The sequence below is a fragment of the Myodes glareolus genome, chromosome 23 (assembly GCF_982192425.1).
Source record: "Myodes glareolus chromosome 23, mMyoGla1.1, whole genome shotgun sequence".
Taxonomy (NCBI): domain Eukaryota; kingdom Metazoa; phylum Chordata; class Mammalia; order Rodentia; family Cricetidae; genus Myodes; species Myodes glareolus.
In genome coordinates this window covers 58,013,337-58,038,010 of record NC_142048.1, presented here as the reverse complement: position 1 = coordinate 58,038,010, position 24,674 = coordinate 58,013,337, and the positions used below count along the sequence as shown (strand labels likewise).

Sequence of the window (24,674 nt, the reverse complement as noted above, 5' to 3'; positions counted from 1 at the left end):
AGCCATGGAATTCATTTATTTTCACATGAGTCTCCTTTCCAGTGGGTGAACAAAGTCACTCAGTTTATTCTGTTTGGTGCTCAGCATTGAATCCTGAGGGTTGATGGAAAGCATGCACTCTACAACTGATCTGTACTGACAGGCCTTTTCAGTGCGTGTGTGCGTGTGTGCGTGCGCATGTGTGCATGCGTGCATGTGTGCATGTGCTTTCATGCACATGAATGTAGAGATCAGACAACATCTGTCATTCCTCGGGTGCTATCCACCTTGGTGCTGGGCCAGCCAGTGAGTCCCAGATATCTGTCCGTTTGTCTGTCCCCAGAGTTCTGATGACAAGGGCCATCGTGCTCAGCATTTTCTTATGGGTCTAGGGGATTTAAATTCGGGTCCTTTTGCTTGCAAGGGAAGTATTTTATTCACTGAGCTATCTCCCCTGGCCCCATATAAACTTGCAACAGTATCAGAGCTTCCATGAATAGTGCCCGTTCCTTTCCTCGAGATAAATAATACAGTATCTCTCACTGTAGCTTTTTATGAACTTGCAGAAGGCGATGCCTTTACATATGAACAAGGAAAGCTAACTGTCAATTAAAATACTCAAAGATCTCAGACACTGGGTCTTCAGTTGTCCACAGTCCTGTAGAATTCCTGCACGTTGGTGTGTCACTGTGTTGCTATGTCAGTGTGTCCTGTAATGAGCCACAGTAGAATAGTTGCATGGCCCTAGGCATGAATAACACCAGTAATGAATTAGAGCAGAATTGCACATGCTGGGTTTTGGAGGATCTTATAGATGCACAAATAGAAAGGTATTTTGGGGTTTTTTATTTTTGGGGGGCTTTTTTTTTAGGTTAGAGAGGCATTGGAGGCTTATATGGGAATTAGGCAGCATTTACAGGAATAATATGACATCTATCTACTATAGTTTATGAGCTTTGAATTCTTTTCTTCAAGGTTTGTGTTACTTGGCAGGATTTGGTCTCTTAGAGGTTAAAGCTGGGGAGAAAGGCTCAGCAGTGAGCTGGGTGTAATGCTGATAGTCCAGCCCAGAATGACTCCCTCTCCCTCCTCTCCCTCCTCTCCCTGTCTCCGTCCCTCCCTCAAGGATCCTCCTTCCCACTGTCAATGTGCCCACTGCCAAACCAGAGGGCCCAGAGCCTGTCCCAAGAAGCCAGCAGCTATAGGTACACAGAGGACAGCCTGGAAGTGTGCACAGGATGGCAGCAGAGGGAGCACATTTCACCAAGTATCCGCTGTGCACCTTGAGCATGAGCCCCGCCTCCTACACATTGCTGCAGTGCCCACACCGGACCCTGTAAGGGAGATGTTTCTTTCTTCTTCCTGTCGTGTCTTATTTACATTCACATGCTCGCTTTGCACCAAGGCCTTTGCGGTTCCCCTCAGACTCCCCTCCACAGTTAGACTGCTTGCGTTGCTAGCTTTTATTTTCATGGTAGACACATCTGGTCCAAACTTTACGAAACACTTCTTATCATCTCAAGGAACCTGCAGTTACTGTGCGCATCGGCCATATCCAGATACCCATCATTAGAGATCATTGATGGGTTTTGACAAATGCATCGCAGGCCAGCTTCTGCAGCCTTCATAAATACCTTGTCCACCCCGACACGGCCGCTGGTGGAATACCAGACTGGGATCAATAGAAAATCGACCCAAGCCAAGGAGCAAATTGTTACGTGGTTTGTTTTACTGAACCATCAAAGAAACCTTTTTGTAATGTCATGCATCAACAAAATGAAGAATAGCAGGCACTAAATAAACCCAATGTTTGCTTTCTATATTCATTATATTTGTGGTAAGGGCTGCTGAAAATCGTGCTAGCGCAGAATTGAAACGGACTGTCGGGTGAAATAAAGATATGTAGACATGTTTGGATTAAACATCGGGGTGCCTCTAAAGCCCGGGATACAGAAACTGGGCAGGTCTTACAAAAGGAGCTGCCTACCTGTCTGTCCTCATCTGTTCTCTGTCTGTCTGTCTGTCTGTCTGTCGTCTATGTGTCTGTCTGTATATTTATTATCTATGTGTCCATCTGTCTGTCTGTGTGTGTCTGATTATCCATTTTTCTGAGCTATAAGCAGAAGGATACACAGGCTAGGAACTGCCTTCCCACACCCCAGCTCTCAGGGAATCAGTATTCCACACCCGTGACTTACGTGTTGTGTGTGAGAAATGAAGACAGTAAATTACTTTGATGGTTTGAGTGAAATAGCAGGGCTCTCCTCAGGGGCACGCCATGCCCTGCTTAGATAAGTAGACATTTGGGAGGAAAAAAAGGAGATACTTGTGTTTTGTATTTTTGTGTTGTTCTCTGTGTGTGACCTGAATGTGATAAAATTCATAGTCCTTAATATTTAAGATACTAATCATTTGTTACCAATTAGTTGAATTCAATTGTAAAAAAAAAAAAATTAAGAACAAAGATGAGAAATCAGAGAGTGGCCACATGTGCAAAGAAAAGCAGATTTGTGGTGTCTGCACACTGACCACCCTGGGTGGAAAACAAATGGCTAGCCACACACATGTATAGGGAGTCAAGATGGCGCTGAGGACCATTTATAGGCTAGCCACACACATGTATAGGGAGTCATGATAGCGCTGAAGACCATTTATATACCATTGCACTGGTATATAAATCTAGCAAACATAATTGCAATATCAGTTCCAAAAATGTATTTAAATATTTAACTAAAAGTGGAGAAAATAGCTAAAGAAGAATTTCAGATCTGTTCACATGCAGGCATAGATTCCTTTTTAGATTATCTAAAGAGGATAACGTGATACGAGCAGCGTGATGTCTCGTGTTTTAAAGGGGCTCACAAGGAGGATTGCCACGCCTACCATGAACGATCTCTCTCTGGAGTCAGTATTCTAAACACCAGCTAGACTTTAACATAATAGATGGAATCTGCCATGTAGGAGAACTGACTGAATCTAAAAGACCCAGTACCTAGTTGGAATGTGAAAAAAATTGGTGTGTGTGTGTATGTGTGTGTGGGTGTGTGTGTGTGTGTGTGTGTGTTGGGGTATGGGTAGGTATTTGTACATGTAGGTGCATCCATCCAGGTGTATACACACACACACACACACACACACACACACACACACACATGAATGAGTGGGGGTAGAGGTCACTCCACTTTTTTTTTTAAGTATAGGTCTCCTTCTAAACCTAGAATTATTTCAGCTAGCATGAATGGCCAGCATCCCCCCAGAATCCTCTGGTTAACCTGCCAGTTGTGAGGTTCCAGACACACACAGCCATGCGTGCTTGGTTCTCATGAGAGTGGGGAACCTAAACTCAGACCCTCGCACGTTTCCCACTGTCCATTGCCTTAGGCCCATATGATTTTTGATTTTTTAAAAAAAAAATTTATTACGGAATATTATTAACTTTTTCTGTTTAAAGCATGGTGCTTAGTTAAAAACACCACTTCGGTAAGCCTTAGCATTTTGCTGTATTGGATTTAGAACCCTGTTTTTAAAGGAATCATTAGTGGAGTCCTTGATCCCATGCCTCCTGCCAGACCAGAAGTGACTCATCACTCTGAAGTCAGCAGAGCCCTCATCGTCAGCTACACTTTGCCAACGGAATCCATAAATCATACAGTCTTCATAAAATAGCAGCTGACACCGGGCATGCTTTCAGTCTAAATAAATACATTGCCCCTACAGATTGTTCTGCAACTGTTTTTCTGGTTTGATTGACTGATTGGTTGATTGACATTGCTGTAATGTTCTATCTCCTTTTGATACGTTACTGTCTTTTTGATATTTCAGCCTGAGTGTCGGCTGTGGATTCAGGGAGAAAGCTTTAGGACTGAGATGTTGGCCCGTGGGACTAGTGATGACAGGCACATCCTTGCACTTATCAAGCCAACGTGGCTTTTAGCTTCCCGGACAACCTCAGAGGAAACAAACTAAAGGGGACAGGAAGGGTCTAAGGACACAGCTCTGCCCCTGCCTTAAGGGCAGTCTCACCCAAGGCGAAGGGTCCCTCCGTCCTCTCCTCTGTCCTCCAGATGTACACAGCTGCTGCCGTTGTCTGGTGTCCGCTGTGCCTTGGCCCTCAGTTCACCAAAGATGCAGAGATACAGTGATGTTCATTGGCCAGAAACTACCATGTTTTACTGTGAGTCAGTCTGGTCCACTTTGACTCATCCTCATACCCAGTTTTTAAGTAAAGAATGCCTTGAAATTCCTGAGATCATGTCCATAATCTGACAACTTGGAAAACTCTTAAAAAAAAAATCCCATGTTTTTGCTGTTACCAACTGTGCTAGGATGCACCCCTCAGACACGCTACTCATTCTTAATAAGGGGGAGACAGCTCACTGGGGGTCCCAGGAGATGGAGGGCTGAGGTTCGGCTCATGGGTGCTCCTAACTGTGGCCACTATTGCTAACTTACTCCCTAAATATTCCCCCTTTAAAAGTGTTCTCCGTTGGTAGATGCTTAGTTTAATGATTTTCTTCTTGCTGATCTAATCAGTGAGACTTGAGCTGAATTGTGTTTCCCTGGTTCTTGTTGTTCTCATGGACCCTCACAGCTCTGTGTCCAGGTCTGCTCTTTTCCTGCTTCCTAGCAGGCCTCTGTCTTTCTTGATCATGTAAATTTAAGAAATTCTTTATATATTCTGCATAGGGATGCTTTTCAGTTTCATGTATGGCCAACACTTTGCTTGTTCTGTGTTCCTGGTCAGTTGATTATTAATGGATTGCCTATTGGCTAGCCATGATTATCTGTTGAGTATCAATTGGGTAGCTGCAGTTTTCTCTCTCTCTCTCTCTCTCTCTCTCTCTCTCTCTCTCTCTGTGTGTGTGTGTGTGTGTGTGTGTATGTCTGTGTCTGTCTCTGTGTGTGTGTCTGTCTGTCTCTGTGTGTCTGTCTCTGTATGTCTGTGTGTGTGTGTGTGTGTGTGTGTGTGTGTGTAAGCCAACTTTTGATGTTCCTAATAAAAAGCAGTGTCCTCAGTTTCCATCTGAGAACGCCATGCTTCATCATGTTAACGTTTGTAAGTTTTGTTTACATCTTCCTTCAATTAAAAATGGTCCCTAACTCCTCTTGGGACTTTCTCTCTGGCCAATATTGCACCCTTCCCAAATATTCAGAATTCCTGCTATCTGTCTGTTACTGATTCCTGGTTGATCCTGTTTAAGTTGAGAATGCACCTTGTATTATCTCCATTCCCTTAAATGTGTGGGCTTTGTTCTCCCACCCCGGGTGCGGCCTGGATGGGGGAACTTCCTAGTGTTCTGGAAGAGGGAGTATGTATGTACTCTGCTATGACTAAACAGAACCTCCCAGGAGAGCAGCCAGATCCAGCCACCAAGAGGGCTTAGCTCTACCCTCTTGCTTATTTTCCTTCTGTTACTGAGCAAAATTGCAAGTCCTGGCTCTAACTGCAGCAGCACCCACCTGGCCACTGTCTTGCTGGTTCTGCCTCCTATTCTGGAAGGTCTGGTTTGGGCCATGAGGTGTCAGTATGATGTCCCTTTCTTTCACTTGGGACCCTTCCTTCTTGTGAGGTTCCCTAGTCTGGAACTGGGCCGTTTTTCTTCCCATCCTTGCTTGGAAGGTTTAGCTTTTCATCCTGTTCATTTTCTGAACGCCAACAAGACCCCATCCCTAGTTTACATAAACCACATCCTTAAAGTCGAATTAAGGGTGTTCCAGAGGATTCTTGGGGCTGTGAAGCTACCATCCTGACTCTGATGGCTTTCCCCCTTCTGTAACACATCCTCCTCATGACTCATGATGTATTTATTCCTCCTTTTAACACAGATTTATTGTAGATGGTGTTGTTAAGGATCTGATTTTTCTGCAACCTGACAGTTTTCTGATATACCATACACACCTCTTGTGGCTACTGATATGGCTGATGGGAGAATCCATTCTGCTGTTGGCTTTCTGCTTGTCTGCACGGTTTCATTCTATTTTGTCTCGTTTTGCTGTTTCCCTACGGTGACATCTTTTAGATTATTTGAAATACCCTTCATCTTCTGTTTACCTTTACCTCCTGGTTTCTTACCTGCATATCCTTGTAAGTGGTTTTGTGGTTCCCTGCTGATTGGAATAGACATGTACCAAATTTTAGTCTGCTGGGGCCAATCATACCAGTTCTTCACTCCACAACTGCCCTTTACTTCACGGTTGGCCCCATCCATCTACCTGCATAGAAACTCCCTGGTCGGCAGTTTGCTTTCAAAAGCCATTGTCTCCATCTGCTTTCTGTCGTGGTAAGGGCACCATCACCAAAAACAACTTGGGGAGGAGAGGGTGTATTTGGCTCATGCATCCCCTTCCCTGTGGAAATCAGAACAGGAAATCAAGACAAAAACTGAAACAGCAGGCAAGGAGGAATACCGCTTATGGCTGGCTCCCCATGGCTTGCTCAACCTGTTTCCTTATCCAAGGCAGGACCACAGCCCAGGTGTGGCATCCATCACTGATCAAGAGAATGATCCGCAGACTTGTCTACAGGTCAGTCTGAGGGACGCAGTTTCTTCACTGAGGTTCCCTCTTCCCGAACGATCATGAATCCCACTGAGCTAACAAAAACTAGCCAGTACTGTCAAACAAAGAAAAGAAACACATGTGCTGGAGAGGGCTAGCTAGCCACCTTGGCGGTTGCCAGGCTGACCACCCCCAATGCCACCCTTCCTTACTGATGCTCTGACATCATTTCCTGTTGACTGGAAGCCCATTCTGCAATCTTCTTTTCAGTTCAGGCTTCTCTTTAAGTTCTCCGCATTTTTCTGCCCCTCTGTAATTTACAACTTGCTTACTTCCCTGACTGGGCTGATGAATGTTTTTGCATTTCCTTCTAGTTGAATTACTATTCTGGAATGGGTATTCCTGGTGGGTTTTTCATGTCCTAATCCTCTTTAGGCATCTACCCCTGGAAGTTTGTTGATAGACTCAGGGTGGTTAGTCCTCGCCTTCCGGGTCTCTGTCGTTCTGTTTGAGAAAAATCTTTCTTAATATAAAAAAGTTTAAAGTAATTTCTTCTTGCTTTCTGCAAAGATAAAGTTCTCGTTTGTTTTTTACGGGTAGGAACCCAACTGCTCGGGCTTTGAGTTTACAGCCATGTCAGTGGTGATAATTTTCATTTCTCGGATCAGAAAATAGTTGTCACGCTGGCACTGGCTTCTGGAGCCGTGCTAAGAACATTGCCAGAAATGTCGTCTGTGCTTGCTGTGACCTTCCAGCATCTTCTTTAGCGTCATCATCCTTGACACGGTCCCCTTAAGGGCCCATCCCAGCAAACTGGGCCGTTCCCTCTGAGTGCTGTGCTTGGTACTCTGTCACGCAGGGCTCTTTGCTTTGTTCCTTTGTAAGTGTGCACGTGTGTGTCTGTCTCTGTGTATGTCTAGGTGCAGGTGTGTATTGGGGAGGGTACCTCTTAAGAGGTTTGTGTGTGCACACGTCCACATGCATGCACGCACGCATACAGCCCGGTACCGTTGAGGACCAAATGCGTTTTAATTACTTTTGTATTGAAAGCGCACCCCAGCACTCAATAAATCGCCATCTCAATCTAATTATCAACCCAGTGCAGTCCTAGAAGAATTACGGCAAATAAATTGATGTAATATTCTGTCGCTTTATTAAATATTTTTTATTGAGGCCCATGTTAAAGATCCACCAGTAAACTTAGTAAATAGGACACTCACACTCTGTGTTACCAGCTCTGGAAGAGGAGGAATTGAAAAGTCACAGGGCGTAAAGGGTTCCAGAAGATCCCATATGCGGTATTTTTACTTCTGATCATAATCACATAATTATTTAATGCATTTAACCATATTATATTATGCAGCTTAATGCACATGATTATGTGTGTGTGTCTATATGTATTATTGTGGATTGCATAAAATTGTATATTCAGGGATTTGTCTGTTCATTCAGCTATTAGCCAGCAAGTGTCCACAGAGGCTCCTCTGTGCTGGACACAGGCCTGGTCTACTGAATCCCCTGGTCGACAGAATGAATGCCCTTCCTCCCTGCCAGCCCAGTTCCAGCAGAGAGAACAAGCATTTGGTTATAATGAATATTCCGCCAAAAGCTGCATCAACAGGGAAAGCGGAGTTACACTGGGTCAGCAGGAGACCGTGACCCTTGTGGACTGAGTGGAGGCTGCCAGTCAGGGGACCCAGGAAATTGCATCAGGCACAGACCAGCCAGGAGGCCAGTGATGTCTGCTGCTGATGGAAGGGGCATCCAGAGGAGGAGAGCCAGAGCTGCGGGTGCCTGGCAGCTGGGGAGAAGTGATTGCTTGCAGCTTTATTCCATAAAGCTAGGGTTCCCACAGTTAGAATGTAGGCCTAGAGAGAGGAAGGAGGCTGGCTGTGCTGTGTGTTGACTGTCCTCAGAGCTGGTCGGTCAGGCCTTGAATACGCAGGTGAAGAGGCCAGCTAATGCACGGGTGGCCGGGGAGTAGGCTTCGGTTCCTCTGTCTTCTGAGGACAGTGGGTGCAGCCCTGTTGGTCCTGGCTGCTCTCGCTAGCTTGGGCCTTACCTCCCTAGCTCCTCGTTCATAGTTCTGCTGTTCCTCCAAAACTGAACCTGATGTGGTTTTCCACTGTGAATAGACTCTCACATCTCTGCGGTGCCATCGCTGGGAGATAGGTGTGAGCAACACATGTACACGGCTGTTTACACGTCACCCTCACCCAGATGACCTTCCCATCCTTCCGATCTGGCTCAGATCCAACAACCCGGGTTTCATGTTGCCTAAGAACACATTCTCATCCATGTTCCTTCCAACAGTAATTACATAAACACATGAACAAATTACTGGGGATTTTTGTTTGTTTGTTTGCCTTGTTTTGTTTCTCGAGACAGCTCTAGCTGTCTTGGAACTAGCTTGGAAGACCAGGATCACCTCAAACTCACAGAGATCCATCTGCCTCTGCTTCTTGAGTGCTAGGGCTGCCAAAGGCGTGCACCACCACCACCTGGCTTATTGGGGAAATTTTTTTAAAGATATATTTCATTCTCTGTTGTGTGTGTGTGTGTGTGTGTGTGTGTGTGTGAGGGGAGGTGGGTGCGTGCATGTGTGCATTGGTGCCTTCAGAACACAGGGCCTTGGGTCTTCTGGAGATGAAGTTGTAGATGGTTGTGAACTCCTTGACCAAGCTACTGGAAGCCAGATTGGGTTCTATTTAAGAGCTGTATGCACTCTGAACCACTAAGGTATCTCTCTAGCCTGGATAAGTTACTGGTGAATGATAAACTACCTTGAGATCCCTCTCTGCACGTCCTTCACACACCTTGACTTGTCAGATGCACACATGTTTTTGTTGTTGTTCTTCATGAGGCCCCTGGAGGGAGATGGGTCATGTTTAGTGTTTCTAAGTCTTAGAGAATAAACCACAGTTCCTTCTATTTTCTCATGGACTTAGATATATTGTTAACTGATTGATGGAAGGGGAGACCTTTTGGAAGATAATGTGACTAGAACCTGGGAAGCCAGGCTTCGAGGGAGATGTGGATTAACTATCCTCAGGAGGCTCCCTTGGGCTTGTGGCAACTCCCTATTGTTCCAAGAAGATGTGTGAAAGGGGTTTTGACATACGCTCACCTTTTTGTGTTTCCAGGCTAAGACTTAAACTTCTCCATTAGTTTCCTGGGTCTAAGTCACTTAACAGCAAGAGGCCATTACTAGAAATATTTGCTGGGTCTATGCCATCAATCAAGTTTGTTTTGTTACTTTTTCTTCTTTTGGGGGTGTGAGGTGTATGTGCGAATGTGTCTGCATGCTCCCATGTGTAGGTGAACATAGATGTGTGTACATGTGTGTTTGCCTGAATCGTGGTGGATCCCGAAAGTTGACAATAACAGTGTTGTCCTCAATTGCTCTTGGTTGTGGGACATTTGTACACTGTGTGAAAATGTACTGCTGTGATTAGTTTAATACAGAACTGAATGACCAATGGTGAGGTAAGGCAGGAGGTATAGGCAGGACTTCCAGGCAGAGAGAGGACGTAGGAAGAGATAATTGAGGTGCAGAGGAGATATCAATGAGACATAGATAGAGTGAGATATACAGAATGGAAGAAAGGTAAAAAGCCATATGGTAAAATGTAGATCCATAGAAATGGGTTAGTTTAAGTTATAAGAGCTAGTTAGGAACAAGCCTAAGCTATAGGCTTATCAATTAATTAATAAACCTCATGTCGTTATTTTTGAGTTGGGAGCCAAAGAACGTCTAAGAAAACTTGCTTGTAAGAAGCCAAATGGTCCTGTAGCAACTGTGCCACTACAAGATAGTACGCGAGCCAGGAACTAGGCCGGAGACTTTAAAAACACATAGACACACACACACACACACACACACACATACACACACACACACACACACACACACACACACACACACACACACACACACAGAGAGAATGCCAAACTTTATTGTGCTCAGGAGCAGTTTATACAGGGATCCTTCAGCTGCAGACTCATCAGGCTCAGAGCAGCTGCAGGCAAGGTCTCGTGCTCAGTTCACTGCAGCAGGCAAAGGGTCTAAAGCAAGCAAAGAAAGCCAAGGGGCCAGGAGGAATCTGCAGCTCCCAACACTGGTCACATTTCTCACAGTTCTCCATCTTACGTTCTGAGTCAGAGTCTCAGTTGAACTCAGAGCTCACCAGGTAATTAGTCTAACTAGCCAGCTTGCCTCAGTGATTTCTTGTCTCCGCCTCCCAATAGCCGAGTATACAGGGCGCCACCCACACCTTTCTAGCTTTTGAGGGGGTCCTCACACCTGTGGGACAAGCAGGTTTGCCGCTGACCTCTATCCTCCACCCTGGGCTTCCTTGCTTTCAGTTGACATAAAGAAACTTACAGCCTTTTTTGACTTATAACTTGATAGCAGAAAATCAACTACAAATCCAAATTAATGTCTACTGAAATCACAGCAGGAGTTTTTTATAATGTTAATTATAAAATTATTAATTAATGCTCATTATCAGTAAGAATCGTTCTTGATTGTTCAGGATCATTCAGATGTGGAAGGATGCACCTAGGGGCTAGAAACAGCCATGCTTGGTGTCAATAAAACCTTAAGGTACCTTACAGGGAATATCTTCTCCTGTATTGAAACCTGGGGCCACAAAGGAACTAAATCCCATGATAAATGTCTCTGGATTGATGCACAAGCAACTTTTCCTAAATTCGGAGGGACAAACTTTGTTTAGACCAAATCACAAACACCATTTCTACTTTAAGAAACATTTGTTGTTTCATTTGTCTGTTTATTTTGTTTTATATTTTAAGAAATAAGAAACATACATATTTTAATAACCACAGATTTTCCAATGGGGTGTGGTAGCTCACACTTATAATCACAACTACTTGGGAGGCTAGGAACAGAAGATTGTGTGTTTGAGACCAACCTGACGTTTATAGCCTTCCCAAGTCAGAAGAAGGCTGGTAAGAGTGAGGCTTCATCACAAAAGCCAACAAGCAATAACAAAACACCACCTTTGTCTTTGGTCTCATGTTGTGGGATATTTTACTCATTTTGCTTTTAGTGGGGCCCACCACCCTGCACCCAAATAAATCACAGATGGAGGTTTGTCCTTAGTTATGAGCATCCAACCTTAGCTTGGCTTGTTTCTTGCCAGCTTTTCTTAAATTATCCTGACTACTTTTTGCCTCTGGACTTTCTCTATTTTGATATACCTTTCTTTCCTTCTTACTCCATGACTGACTGGGTAGCTGGGTGGCTGGTCCCTGATGTCCTCTTCTCCTTGTTCTCTTGCTCCGGGTTCTCTATCCCTCAGATTTCTTCTTCTGTTTATCCTCTCTGCCTACCAGCCCTGTCTGTCCTTGCTCCTGCCTCACTATTGACTGTTTGTCTCTTTATTAGAACCATCAGGTGTTCTAGACAGGCACAGTAACACAGCTTCACAGAGTTAAGCAAATGTACTATAAACAAAGTCACACACCTGAAAATAATATTCCCCAACATTTCCCCTTTTTCTTTCTAAACAAAAATGAAGTTTTAACTAACGTAGTATGACTACATACAATAAGAACAATTATCAAGTAAAGATTACATTCACAAGGTACTGAATTACAATTCATTTGTGCCTGGTAAATTTAAAGAAAATACTCCATATTCTGTCCTATCTTAGTAAATCCAAAATTTTTTACCTAACTTACTTGCTATTATATCTAAGAAAAGCTGCAACTATAACTATCTAGTCTTTAACTCCATCAAAGGCACCAGAAGGATAAAATATTATTTAAGTAAAGAAAAAGTACATTGCAAATGACTTCCAAAATTTCTATAAATGACAGAGACATCTGACTGCCTGGACATTCACCCAAAGTTCCTTTTCAACATTGGGGCATCCATCTTCAACATACAGGCCTATGATATCTGGCAGACTTTTCTATGAAGTAGGAAATTTGAAAGACTATCCCTCCTATATTGGCAGTTTGTCAGTTACTTTCCTCTGTGTCCTAAAGATTGTCTGGCAGTTTCTCCTGTGAAGCAGGAACCCTGGAGGACCATCCCACCTTTTTCAGTTCAGCAAAGTTCACTGGTCCCTTTCCTGTGTGTCCTGCATGTCCAGTTTATACAACAAACTGTCAATCAGTCCAAGCAAGAGTAGCTTCTTGCCCAAATGGCCAGTCTTGTCACAATGACAGCAAACTCCATAAGGAGTTTCTTCAATGCCCATCAACTCTGAAGTAAATTGATGCTGCCAGGAACAGATGTGTCTCATTGTTATGAAAAATTTTAACAAAATATTTTAAATGCCATATTCTGTAGGTCTTTGAAAGGTTTGAAGACCATCTATCTATCTAAAATATATCTCCATATGATCTGGAAAGCATACCTAGAATATCTACAAATTTTATTGTTATAGATGACTAACTACGGACCTGTGTTTCTTGATTGTCCTATATAGTTCATAGCAATTGTTTCCAAAAAATAAAATTTTATCTTACAGTTTTAAATACATTGCATAGATACAATACCTTAAACAAGAGCAGAAACATATTTAGAGCATATTGTAACAAAAGTAACCTTGAATTAGTATCAATACTCACAAATCCTGTAAACCAGAGTAGAAATGTATGTACAGTGTGTTGTAACAATTGCCTTAAATTTGTATCAATATACAAAAGTCCCTTAAACAAGAATAAAAACTTATATAAAGTGTAACAAAATTAACATTAAATTTATACTCATATACGAAAACTCATGACAGTGCAAAATATCTAAGATTAATCATTGTCTTTTTATCCTGTGTTCCCTATATCCTCTCAATTATAACAAACATCCATGACCCAAAATAACCAAAGACCAACTATATCCCCTTTGCTCTTGGAATGTGAACATTGTATTCTCTAGAGTACTTCCTGCTGAATGTGGTTGAGGTATTTTTAGGGTCCCAGAGAGAAAAGTTTTGAGATAATGACCAAATCCTGGAAAAACCAGTTATAACCTTTGTTGATCGATATCACCAGTCAAGTTTCAGGAGGCCTCCCCTGACCAAACCAGATCCAAATCAACCTGGAACAAATTCACAGCTTTTTGTTTCCTGCGGAAACAAAGCAAAACCTCTTCTCCAAAGCACTTTTGCTTTCCATTTGACAAATACAGTTTTTTACTTTCTTAAATTTAAGACATTTTTAAAATGTCTAGGCTGGTTTATTCCCACAGTCCCTTTCAATTTCAGGTCTCTTAGCAGCTGTCCTTTGCTTCTCAGCAATCAAAAGCAAAGATCCAGACTCCCTGTGTATTTTCCATCTTTATGTGGCTTTTTTTTATATTGCTTTTACTGCCTCTTTAAAGATTTTACTGTATTATTTTTAATCTTATTTGTTTCTATTATTGCCTATACTCTCTTTTTCTTTTTTGCCTTTTGAGAAAGGTTTTCTCAGTAGCTATGGAGCCTGTCCTGGAACTCACTCTGTAGACCAGGTTGGTCTTAAACTCACAGAGATCCACCTGCCTCTGCCTCCCAAGTGCTGGGATTAAAGGTGTGCGCCAACACCTGCCGGCATTTTCTTTCTTTCTTAAAGCCTACTCACCCTGTAAAGCACACTGGAGCCTGTCTAGAGGTTTTTCTGTCTGGACCTCTTTTACTGCGTATCTTTTAGCCTTTTTGATGCACAAGCAAACTTTAGACTATTAAGCTACACCTGGATCCTCTGGGCGCTCTAGCAGCTGACTCCGCCCACTCTCAGGTTGGGTAGTGAAAACAAAGCCCAAAGCTTGCAGCCAGGAACCTGTGACCAGGACAGCATTCATCCTTCCTAGAGCTCTAGAATACCGATGCCTATGCTTTGGCAGACAGTTTTACTTCGGTTTTGTTGATACTTATGTACTGGCAGCTCACGGGCTCGCCAGCAGGCCCAGACTCTTAAAGTAGTTATCTGTCCCTTTCTTTTCTTCCCTCCCTCCCTTCCTCCCTCCCTCCCTCCCCCTCCCCTCTCTCCCATTCACTCTTTTTCAACTTTCACAGGTGCTAGATGGATTTTTAAGTCCCACAGTGAAACGCCAAAATGTTGTAGGATATTTGACTCTTTTGGTTTTTTAGGGGATCTGCCACCCAGCTCCCAAATAAATCACACACAGAGGTTTATTCTTATTATGAATGCCCGACCTTGGGCAAACAAGCTTGGCTTGTTTCTTGCCAGCTTTTCTTAAATTATCCCCATTACCCTTTGCCTCTGGGCTTTTTTCGGTATACCTTTCTTTCCTTCTTACTCCATGACTGGGAGGCTGGGAGGCTGGGAGGCTGGGAGGCTGGGAGGCTGGCCCCTGATGTCCTTCTCTCCTTGTTCTCTTCCTCCCAGAGTTCTCCTTCTATTTATTCTCTCTGCCTCACAGCCCCACCTGTCCTCTTTCCTGCCTCATTATTGGCCGTTCATCTCTTTATTAGGACCATCAGGTGTTTAAGACAGGCACAGTAACACAGTGTCAAATGCATCATAGACAAAAGTCACACACCTGAACATAATATTCCCCAACAGTCTCACATGTCTTGGGCTACGTCTTTAAGATTCACTTAAGCGTACCTTGATTTTATAGTCTATTTTTCAAATTTTATTTTCTGATTTTCTTTCTTCCAGTGTCTTGTTAGCGGCAGGTAGAAATAAGATTTGCATCTGATCGTCAACACTAATATTCAGTGTTCAGACACCCAGGGCATTGCTTTCTTTCAATTTTCATAAATATAAGCACATGCCTCTTCACCTTTGGGTAAATAGTCAATAGAAAAATCAATTCTGAGGTAAATGAACAGCAATATGGCTTCACATCTGAATTATTTACAAAGATTATTTTTATCCTGAAAATGAAAGACATAAGGTAAATCTTGGGAACCAGTTACTCATTCAGAATTAGCTTTGTCCTAGGGAGTGCACATCCATCCATAAGAGTCTGGGAGATCTGGCCAATCAAGCTAGTTCACCCCTCCAGAGCTCTGCTAAGAGCACATCAGGACACGGTTGAAGATGGGCAAACAGGGGCTGGAGCGCTGGGCCTCCTGCAGCCCGCAGACCCCACGTATTTCACCCTGGTCTCAGGGTCACAGGTTTTCTGACTGCCGGTGTCACCGTGTCACCTATGAGAAAGACCATGGGCTGGAGAAGTGGCTGAGTGTATGTGTTGCTTTTGCTGAGGACCTGATTTCAGTTCCCAGCACCCATGGCTTTTATCCCCGGCTGTGTGCTCCAGGCTACACCATCCTTTTCTAAGGATCATTGGTTCTGTCAAGGAAGCTGGTACAGACCTTGTGAGAAAGGGATTTTTTTGCTTGAGGAAAAGCAGCTTCACAAGCTGGTTAGTGACTTTGCACCTTGGCTGTCTCTGTATCTGCATGGTGCATCAGGGACTTGCAGAGACAGATCTCTGAGCACACATGGCTTTATGTCCTTATTACAGGAGCTCCGCTTAGGATATAGATGATGTGTATTGATTTTCCTTTAAATAAAGTAGAAAGATGACAAAAATCACACAAGGATGTGTTCAAATGATGCAAAGCATTTACATTTCTTTAAAAGCAAATCATGAGCACATGCAAACATTTTATTAACATTTAACATGAAGACCCCCAAGCATGTAACAGCTAAACAGAAACACCATGTGTAAGAGGTGTTCAAGGGGGCTGAAGAGAAAGCTCGGCTCAACTGGTAAGAGCCCTGACTGCTCTTGCATAGGACCCAGGTTCAGTTCTCAGCATCTACTTGGTAGCTCACAACCGCCTGTAACTCTGGTTCCATGGCACTCTGACCAAGGCAGGCACCAGGCATGCAGGTGCTCACAGATAGACATGTAGACAAAACACTCAAACACATTTTTAAAAATGATATATTTTTTAAAAGAGATACATAAGTTACTCATAAAATTATGCTTATAGCAAATTTTTCTGACGCCTAAAATTGAAACGGGAAAAGGTCCTCACCCTTTCAGTCTCTGCACAACCTTTCTTGTTTTGTTTGGGTTTTTTTGTTTTGTTTTGTTTTCATTTTTCAAGACAGGGTTTCTCTGTGTAGGCTTGCATGTCCTGGAACTCACTCTGTAGACCAGGCTGGCCTAGAACTCACAGAGATTCGCCTGCCTCTGCCTCTCTCTCCTGAGGGCTGGGATTAAAGTTTTTAAATAGCGTTTGAAACTGTTATAAACAACCACACCTAAATCATATTCACACTGTGACTCCAGCCAGACTCAGTATTTGGGAAGATTCTCTTTTGTGCAAAGAAGGAGGGTCTAGTCCATTCCCTAGGGCTGTTTCCTGGGAGAAGCCCTTTCATTGGATGTTATTTGTTTTATCGGGAATCTCTCAGCGATCCTAGGGAACTTTATCACGTCAAGGGGCAAGCAATGTCACTCTGGGCTCATGCCCCATCTTCACAAGCTACGCATGCATTTCATTTGCCCATCCTTCACCCAGTTCTGACTGGTTAAATGATTGTGAACTATTTTGTGGCCTAGCTCTAGGGTGAGATGCAGCATCCAGCCCTGGCTCTGCTCTGCAGAGGGCGATGGATTCTTCAGGCCAGGCTGCCACTCAGTACAACTTCAGATCCACCATGGCATCATGATGCCTGTAAAGACTGAAGTCCAGGATCATTATGGCCACATATGTAAACAGAGTTACATATGTACGCAGTTACATATGTACACAGTTAAATTTGTACACAGCGTTATATATGTACACAGAGTTATATGTGTACACAGTTATATTTGTTCACAGTTACATTTGTACACAGTTACATTTGTACACAGTTACATTTGTACATAGAGTTACATATGTACACAGAGTTACATTTGTACACAGTTACATTTGTACACAGTTATATTTATACACAGAGTTACATATGTACACAGAGTTACATTTGTACACAGTTACATTTGTACACAGTTATATTTATACACAGAGTTACATATGTACACAGAGTTACATTTGTACACAGTTATATTTATACACAGAGTTACATATGTACACAGAGTTACATTTGTACACAGTTACATTTGTACACAATTATATTTATACACAGAGTTACATTTGTACACAGTCACATTTGTACACAGAGTTACCTTTGTACACAGAGTTACATTTGTACACAGTGTTACATATATACAGAGTTACAGAGCCTCCCTCCCCCTCCCCAGGAAAACCCCTTCTGTGTTATCTCCCTTGTCCAGTTGCTCAGCTTCATCATCTCTAAAAACCCAGATCCTCAGCAAACCTTCTATCAAAGTATCTTTTAACCAAGGCAAATGGTTAAAAACCGAGTTGTGGTAAACAAATCTCTCTTGCTTAGCTGCTCTATCTATGTTGCAGGTATCATGCTACCCAGGGCATTTCCTTAAGTCAGGAAATGGGTTGTGTTTGTCAGGACTTAAGTCAGGACTGGTCCAGGGGCTCCAAAGCTTTGAATCAGAGGGGGTTGCTTTTAATGCCTCGGTCTAAAGATTGCCTCCTGCCTGTAAATGCTAATGACTGTTCTGTGACTAGGGATTAGCGTTTATCTTCAAGCAGGGAAACTGAGGAAGGGTGGATTACACCTGGTGTGAAGTCAGCTGACCCTGAGCTCAGGTGTGGCAGCACTCTTGACCACCTGTAATTTTTTTCTCTCTAAAATGAAATGATTCGCTTTCAGAAGCAAAATATTTTTGTTACCAAAATCAGTTTTCCTTTGAATGATAACATTCAGTTTATCTGAGAAATATCAAGTGGCAGTAAGAGAATCGATGTGTGTTTTACTGTTCTCAGCAGAACATAGGCTTGCAAAGGTGAATAGACACTAGTGCGGGTATTTCTGTGACACTAGGCGGTTTTCAAAATACTTCTTGTCTGTGCAACTGTCCTGAACCGCAGCAGAGTAACACAACAGCACTGACTTGTTATTCTGAGATTCCAAAGCCCTTTTATCACCTATGAGACCAAGATACTTGGGTTTTACAATCTAATAAATTTAATAGATCTAAATGATATTAGCCCCAGAGTGTTTTCCTTTGGGGACAAGCCTCTGAAGATCATAGACTTGAAATCCCTCTGTGTCAAAGGTGGTGCAGAACACCTAAATGCCATTTAGGCATACCCATGAAAATGCTTATTTTTTTGATGAAGACCAATAGTGCTGGCATTCTGGCATCTCTTTTAGGCAGTTCTGCCAGCTCTCCTTTTAAACCTAATAAATTTCCCCCAATCACTAACTCATTTCTAAAATAAAATCTAAGAATCGTTTTGCGGTATTCTCCAAAGGAAGGGTTCGTTCTGAGCTCCAGCTGATTACTGAAAACATCAGTCAGATTTTCACTTATCGGGGAGCCACGGAAAGCCCTTTGCCTGTTGATTCCAAGATAATGTTCCTCTGGACTCTCCTCAGCATTCAAGCCGCCGCTACCCTCATTAAGAAAGAGCTTGCTAATGGTTTGTGTGCATAAGCTTCACATTTTACAATGTACTTGGGAATTTAAGTATTTTTAGTAAATGCAGCAAAGCTTTCAAAAGAGAACCTTCTCCCTCCCCACCAGAAAAAAAAAGGGGGGGGATATTGCTCCATCAATAAAGTGCTTACTGAACAAACATAAGAGACTAGGTTCAACACCAGAACCCACACTAAAACAAACAAACAGACAAACAAAGGAAAACCGGTACAAACGATAGCTTTTTGTCATCCCAGCAAGCTCTTGACCTATGAGAGACTTAAAAACAAATGAGGTGGTGTCTGAGGTTGACCTCTAACCTACACACACACACAGTCACAGGGGAGGACATTGTGACTCCAGCAGGAGATTTGGGACATTTTTTCCATCACGTTCCCTCCCGATGATTCTCATTGGTACCGACAACCACCCACAGTCACCACGGAGACAGGCACCTGTGTGCTTCCGTGTGCGGTGCCGACTTCAAAGCTGTTCCTTTGGAAGGCTTAACATCTGGGAACTTTTTTGGTTGCCATGGGAAATGCTGAAAAGAGCTCATGCTTTAGTGGAAATATAGATGGGCATTTGTGCCTGGACCAGAGAGAAGGAGGGCACAGCCACGGGGAGCCAGGTGCCATCTGCTGAGGGAGACCTGGGTCCTTCTGTTGGGGTTTTGAATTTGACTCTTTGTGAAGAACGTGCCCCTGTGACATCCTTGCCTTACCTGGCTTTCTCATAGACAAACTGGGCATTTGTTACTTTCTTTCTTTTGCTTTAATTCCTGTTTGCTGTAGTTCTGAACCTGTGAACCGCTGCCCCACCAGGAGTCCCATATCAGATAGCCTGCGTATCAGGTATTTACATCACGATTCATAACAGCAGTGAAATTACAGTTATGAAGTAACAATGAGGTAATGTTATGGCTGGGGTCACCACAACATGAGGAACTGTATTCACAGGGTCGCAGCGTTAGAAAGGTTGAGAACCACAGGTTTAATGGTTTGACTAGATTGAGATATGCGTGCGTCACTCTGCGTTCGTGGGTATTTATCGCTTCTATCACTTTCCCAACATTTCCAGAGCCAAGGCTTTAACCTTTCCTTAATCCCTCTGGCTTGTGGAGTTACTGTTGGCCAACCTGTGTGATTCGTGTGTGACTTACAGTCTAGGAGACAGTCCAAGTGCCTAATGGATGTTTACCTGTAAGCTTGCTAATTACAGTGTTTCCGAGCCTTCAATTTTGCTATCTTCCCACCTGAGATCACTTTCTTCCTGCATAAAGAGAAACCTTACTTTGTGTTTCTGTTTGTGAAAAATATCCGAGGACATTCCTGTTTGTGTGACGTCTTTATTTCACTCTGAGTCTTGAAGGCTGTCTCTCAGTTGGGTTGACTTTCCATAATGTTATCCCTGTTACCTTGCTCTCGAGCTTCCTGTATTTCTGTTAGGAAGTCAGCATCTGTTCTCACTGTAGTTACTTTGAATATAAGCATATTTTTCCTTATTGTCTGAAAATGTCATACATATATACAGTGCCTCTTGACTATGTCCTCCTCTCAGTCCCCTCCCCACCTCCCCCGAGAACCCAGAGCCCCCATCACATCTTCCTCTAACTCTGTGTCCTTCTCTTACACGGTTTTCATTTATTTATTTGTTTGCTTGTTTATCTTATCCCACTCGAGCCCGTTAGAGCTGCCCGTGTGAGTGTGTGCGCTTGAGATCATCACCCACCGGGGCTGGTGGGGAGACTCTCCCATGGCCACGCTCCTGAGGAAAAGCGCCTCTCCTTCCTCAACACTGAGTGTGAGCCAAGGAACTTCTATGAGAATACCACACATGGACAGCACATAGGACAATGACCTCCCACACTAGTGGAGGGGAGCTGAGTGATAAGATACACTGGCGAGGGGTCACACTGGTGTCTCACACTTTAGCAAAAGGAGACCAGTCCAGAAGAGGAGACCCTGACTCCCCCTTAACTGGGAGTCTAGACAGCTTTGTTGAGTGATGGGCTGAACAGAGTCAAAACTTGGAACACAGGCTCTAAAGTCGCCCTTTCTGGGTGGCGCTGGGCAAATTAGCACCCTGTGCCTCATCCACAGAGCACCTACTTTTTAGAACTCATAGAAGGAGCCTGGTTCACAGAGTTGCCTGCCCATGATAGCACTCCACAGGGCTAATTCATTCACTGAATAAATTCCATGCCTTCCCCAGAGCCCCCGTTTTCTTGGTTCATTCCAGATGGGTAGGAGCTGCCTGCCTGCCATGGACATCTCCAGCAGAATTATGCCCTGTGCAAGCCATTCTGCAGAACTGCAAAAGTACTAAGGGTCCATCCCGCTTTGGGGACCTTTTCTTCAGATGTGTTGAGATTGCAGTGGGGACAGAATAGTCAGAAGAGTCCAGGAGCCCAAAGAGGCTGACACTGTAGTGTAGACACCGCCTTGATGGCCATTTCCTATGTGATATCCGCACGTTTAGGAAATTCCTTTTGCTAATGACTGCCCCTCAGCGGTGTTTAGGAGACTCTGAGTACAGATCTGACCTTCTTGATCACCTCACATGGATAAACAGCCCCCTCGGGTGTGGGTTTAGGCTTGGACAAGGAGCGCTGGCACATCTGTCTTTCTAGGCAACGTTCTCTGTGTCAGAGTCACATTGTGTGTCCTGGATTCTGCTCTCCGGTTTAACCAGAAGTCATGCTAAGATGGAAGTGGTGAAAGGCATCTGGGGGCTGCGAGATGGGGTGAGCCATCTTCTGGTTTCTCCCAGTTGTTCCCCAGCACTCCTTCTCTGGATTCGAGTATCGTATTCTTTTTTAAGAATTTTTTTTTTCGTGTTAGACTAGCCAGAACATGGTGTCTAAAATGATCTACCCAATAGATTTCCAGCTGCTGGCAGAAAAGAGATGCCGCCTAGCAAGATAACCTCTCTCCCCATGTGCCCAGGCTGAAGTTGGGGTAGCCAAGGGTCAGTTTTCTGGAACCATTGTAAACCAAGGGGAAGCAGCGAACACCACTGAGTATCAGGTGCTGTCTGGCAAAGGCTGGAGCTGTGCCTATGTTAAAAGGCTCACCATCTGAGAGAGTGCCCAGTACCTAGACAAATGTCTCTGCTTCATTGTTCTCACATGGATAATGTGGCTAGGCACCACAGGTGGCAAGTGTGTTCTCAGTCGCAGTTAGCCTTCCTCCAGCGAGCCGCATGCTGGTGCCCGTCTCTTATTACACCCGTGTTTGGGAACTGTTTGGGCATCAGTCTGGCCCAGTCCTCGCAACCGTTCTGAGTAGGAGGGTGTCTGTCCTAGAGCTAAAGTATATGGTTGAGATTGTCCCGTGTGTGCCTGCCGACTGTGTGTGCAGGTGGATGAGGGGTCCTTGTCATGGGGTAAGGCTTGAGAAGTCTTATTTCTAGAAGGAAATTGAGAGAAGAATTAAAGAAAAAATATGTGCTAGCACAGGGGTGTTTGTGAAATCGGGGAATACAGGGCAAGCTGATGCTGCTTTCTCTTGTACCTTTGGGAGGTGCGGGACAAGGTAACTACTCTGTACCTCCTGATGACTGTGTCGCCATCTGTAGGAGGTCATTTCTGACTCCCTAGATTCGTCCTATTTCTGGTGGTCTTGTAGCTGGGGGTTTTGAAGACCACTGACTCTTTGCACGCCAGCCTTGCCCTTCGGCCCCTGGCATTGCTGTCGTAGTCCCCCACTCTGCTCAGCCACCGCGTCTGCAGCTCCCTCGCTTCTTCTCTCCTGCTGCAGGTCATCCACCAGCTGAGGCTCTCTGAGAACGAAAGCGTGGCTCTGCAGGAACTGCTGGACTGGAGGAGGAAGCTCTGCGAGGCCCGAGAAGGCTGGCAGGATGCTCTGCAGCACCCAGAGCCCCGTGCACCTCCACCGCCACCCTGCAAGAAGCCCACACTCCTAAAGAAGCCTGAGGGGGGCTCCTGTACCAGGCTGCCTTCCCAGCTCTGGGACAGCAGTATCTGACGACCTAGACTGTGGGGACATGACTGAGCTGTCTAGTGACTGCAGGCACAGGGCAGGAGGCTGCCTTCTGATGCCTGAGGTCTCCTCTGCAGGCATCTCCACAAAAGCACAGGACACTAATAATAACTACCCAAGACCTCCTCTGTGAGTGTGTGTGCGTGCGCGCGTGCGTGTGTCTATCTGTCTGAGTGTCTGTGTGTGTGCACGCATGCATACGTGTGTGTGCTCATTGGTCCCCTCTCCATTCCTTGGTAGCACACTGAATTTTAGGGCCACACTGCTCCCAGAGAGGTGAGGAGGCATGGAGATGAGGTAGGATGGCCGAGCAGTGGGAGAGGTCCTCCAGGCAGCTGTTTCTAGAACACTCCACATCAGCCACTCTCCCATCAGTGGCTTTTATATGGTGCAGCACATAGGATGTATGGCTCCTTTCCTAGTAGGTGTTTGTGTGTCCTTAGAATTACAAACCAACGATGGTTTTACATGTTTATTGCCGTATTTTATAACTTTACACAACTGGTGTATTCCCTTTCTTCAAAATGCAGATTTTAAAAGATCATTTCTAGGGAATTTTTTTCTTTTAATTCCACATACTTATTTTTAACCCAAAAGCCCCTCAAGGCCCCGGGGAGTGTGTGTTGCCTCGGCTTTAGCTGACCCCTGCAGGAATGCAGGTGAAGAACTAGAGTTTATATTTCACGTTCCTCCACTCGTCTCGGCACCCAGCATTTCCCCTGGGTACATGTGGCTTTGGCGTTCGTTGGTTAAGCTTCGTGTCCCCCCACCAACTCCTCAGCTTGGCATAGATGGCAGGATGTTTATGGTTCAGAACACATGGCTTCACGTTCCTAGCACACAAGAATTGCAGCAGTACTGATAAGCAGGCTGAACCTCATGGGACGGAGCAGTGTCCTGCCCTCCCTAGGAACACTGCATGACTCCCTTGCTGTGTGCCCAACCCGCTGTTGTGCGTGTGATGGCCTTCCTTCTCTGTGTCTCTCTGCCCACTGTCGGTGCGTTCAGAGCAGCGGCTCCCCCAGCCACCTGCCACTGTCTCCTGCCCCTCGGACCGCTTTCTCCACTTCAGCCATTGCTGAGCTACTGTGCCAATAAAAGGGTGCAACCGTGTTGGCTTGTGTTCGTCACTTGTGGTCAGCGCTGTCTTCTGGGGGTTCCTGACTCCTGATCAGGTATGGAGGGGCAATGGGTCACCTGCATCCCACTTTCCTTCACGTTCTGGTCTCTGTGGTCATTTGCAGACCTCAAGAGACACAGAGCCACAGCAAACAAAGCACCACAAGCAACCCCGAAGCAACCACCCTGAGCCCCGCCATAGAGGGGATGGTTGGGATGAGGGCTCAGGGTTGGTGGCACTTGAAAGGACGCTCAAGAAGCTGCCACTCACTGTGTCTAAGAATTAGCTCACCTGGGGACCCCAACCACTCCAGGATATCAGAACAGGTGAAATGAAACATCATAATTCATCCACATTACCTTCCAACAGTAAACGAGGTGTTCGGCTTGCCCCTGGCCTGATCCAGCCAGCCCCTCTGTCTTTTCTTCACTTCTATCTCTCTGAATCCACAGGCTGTGGAGGAGCTCTTGCTGACTACACTCCTTTGGCCTCCCCACAGGATAGAGCACGCGCTGCCAAGAGTGTTCCTGTGTGCAGTGCTCAGACTGTGCTGATGTGGTATTGATTCCCGAAGTGAACTGCCCGGTTTGGGCTGTCCAGAAAATTACCCTAAGGAGATGGACTGGATATTCTC

General features: G+C 44.6%; 1 protein-coding gene across 2 annotated transcripts in view; it reads left to right on the top strand.

Annotated features, from left to right (window-relative positions):
• Myo16 (myosin XVI) overlaps window positions 1–24,033 on the top strand; it is a 473,090-nt gene extending 449,057 nt beyond the window's left edge. For both annotated transcript variants that reach the window (XM_087900756.1, XM_087900755.1), the window contains exon 35: window positions 22,678–24,033. In XM_087900756.1, coding sequence (XP_087756882.1) covers window positions 22,678–22,905 — 228 coding nt within the window. In that variant the 3' untranslated portion in view covers window positions 22,906–24,033. The remainder of the gene's footprint in view (window positions 1–22,677) is intronic.
• The last annotated feature ends 641 nt before the right edge of the window (window positions 24,034–24,674 follow it).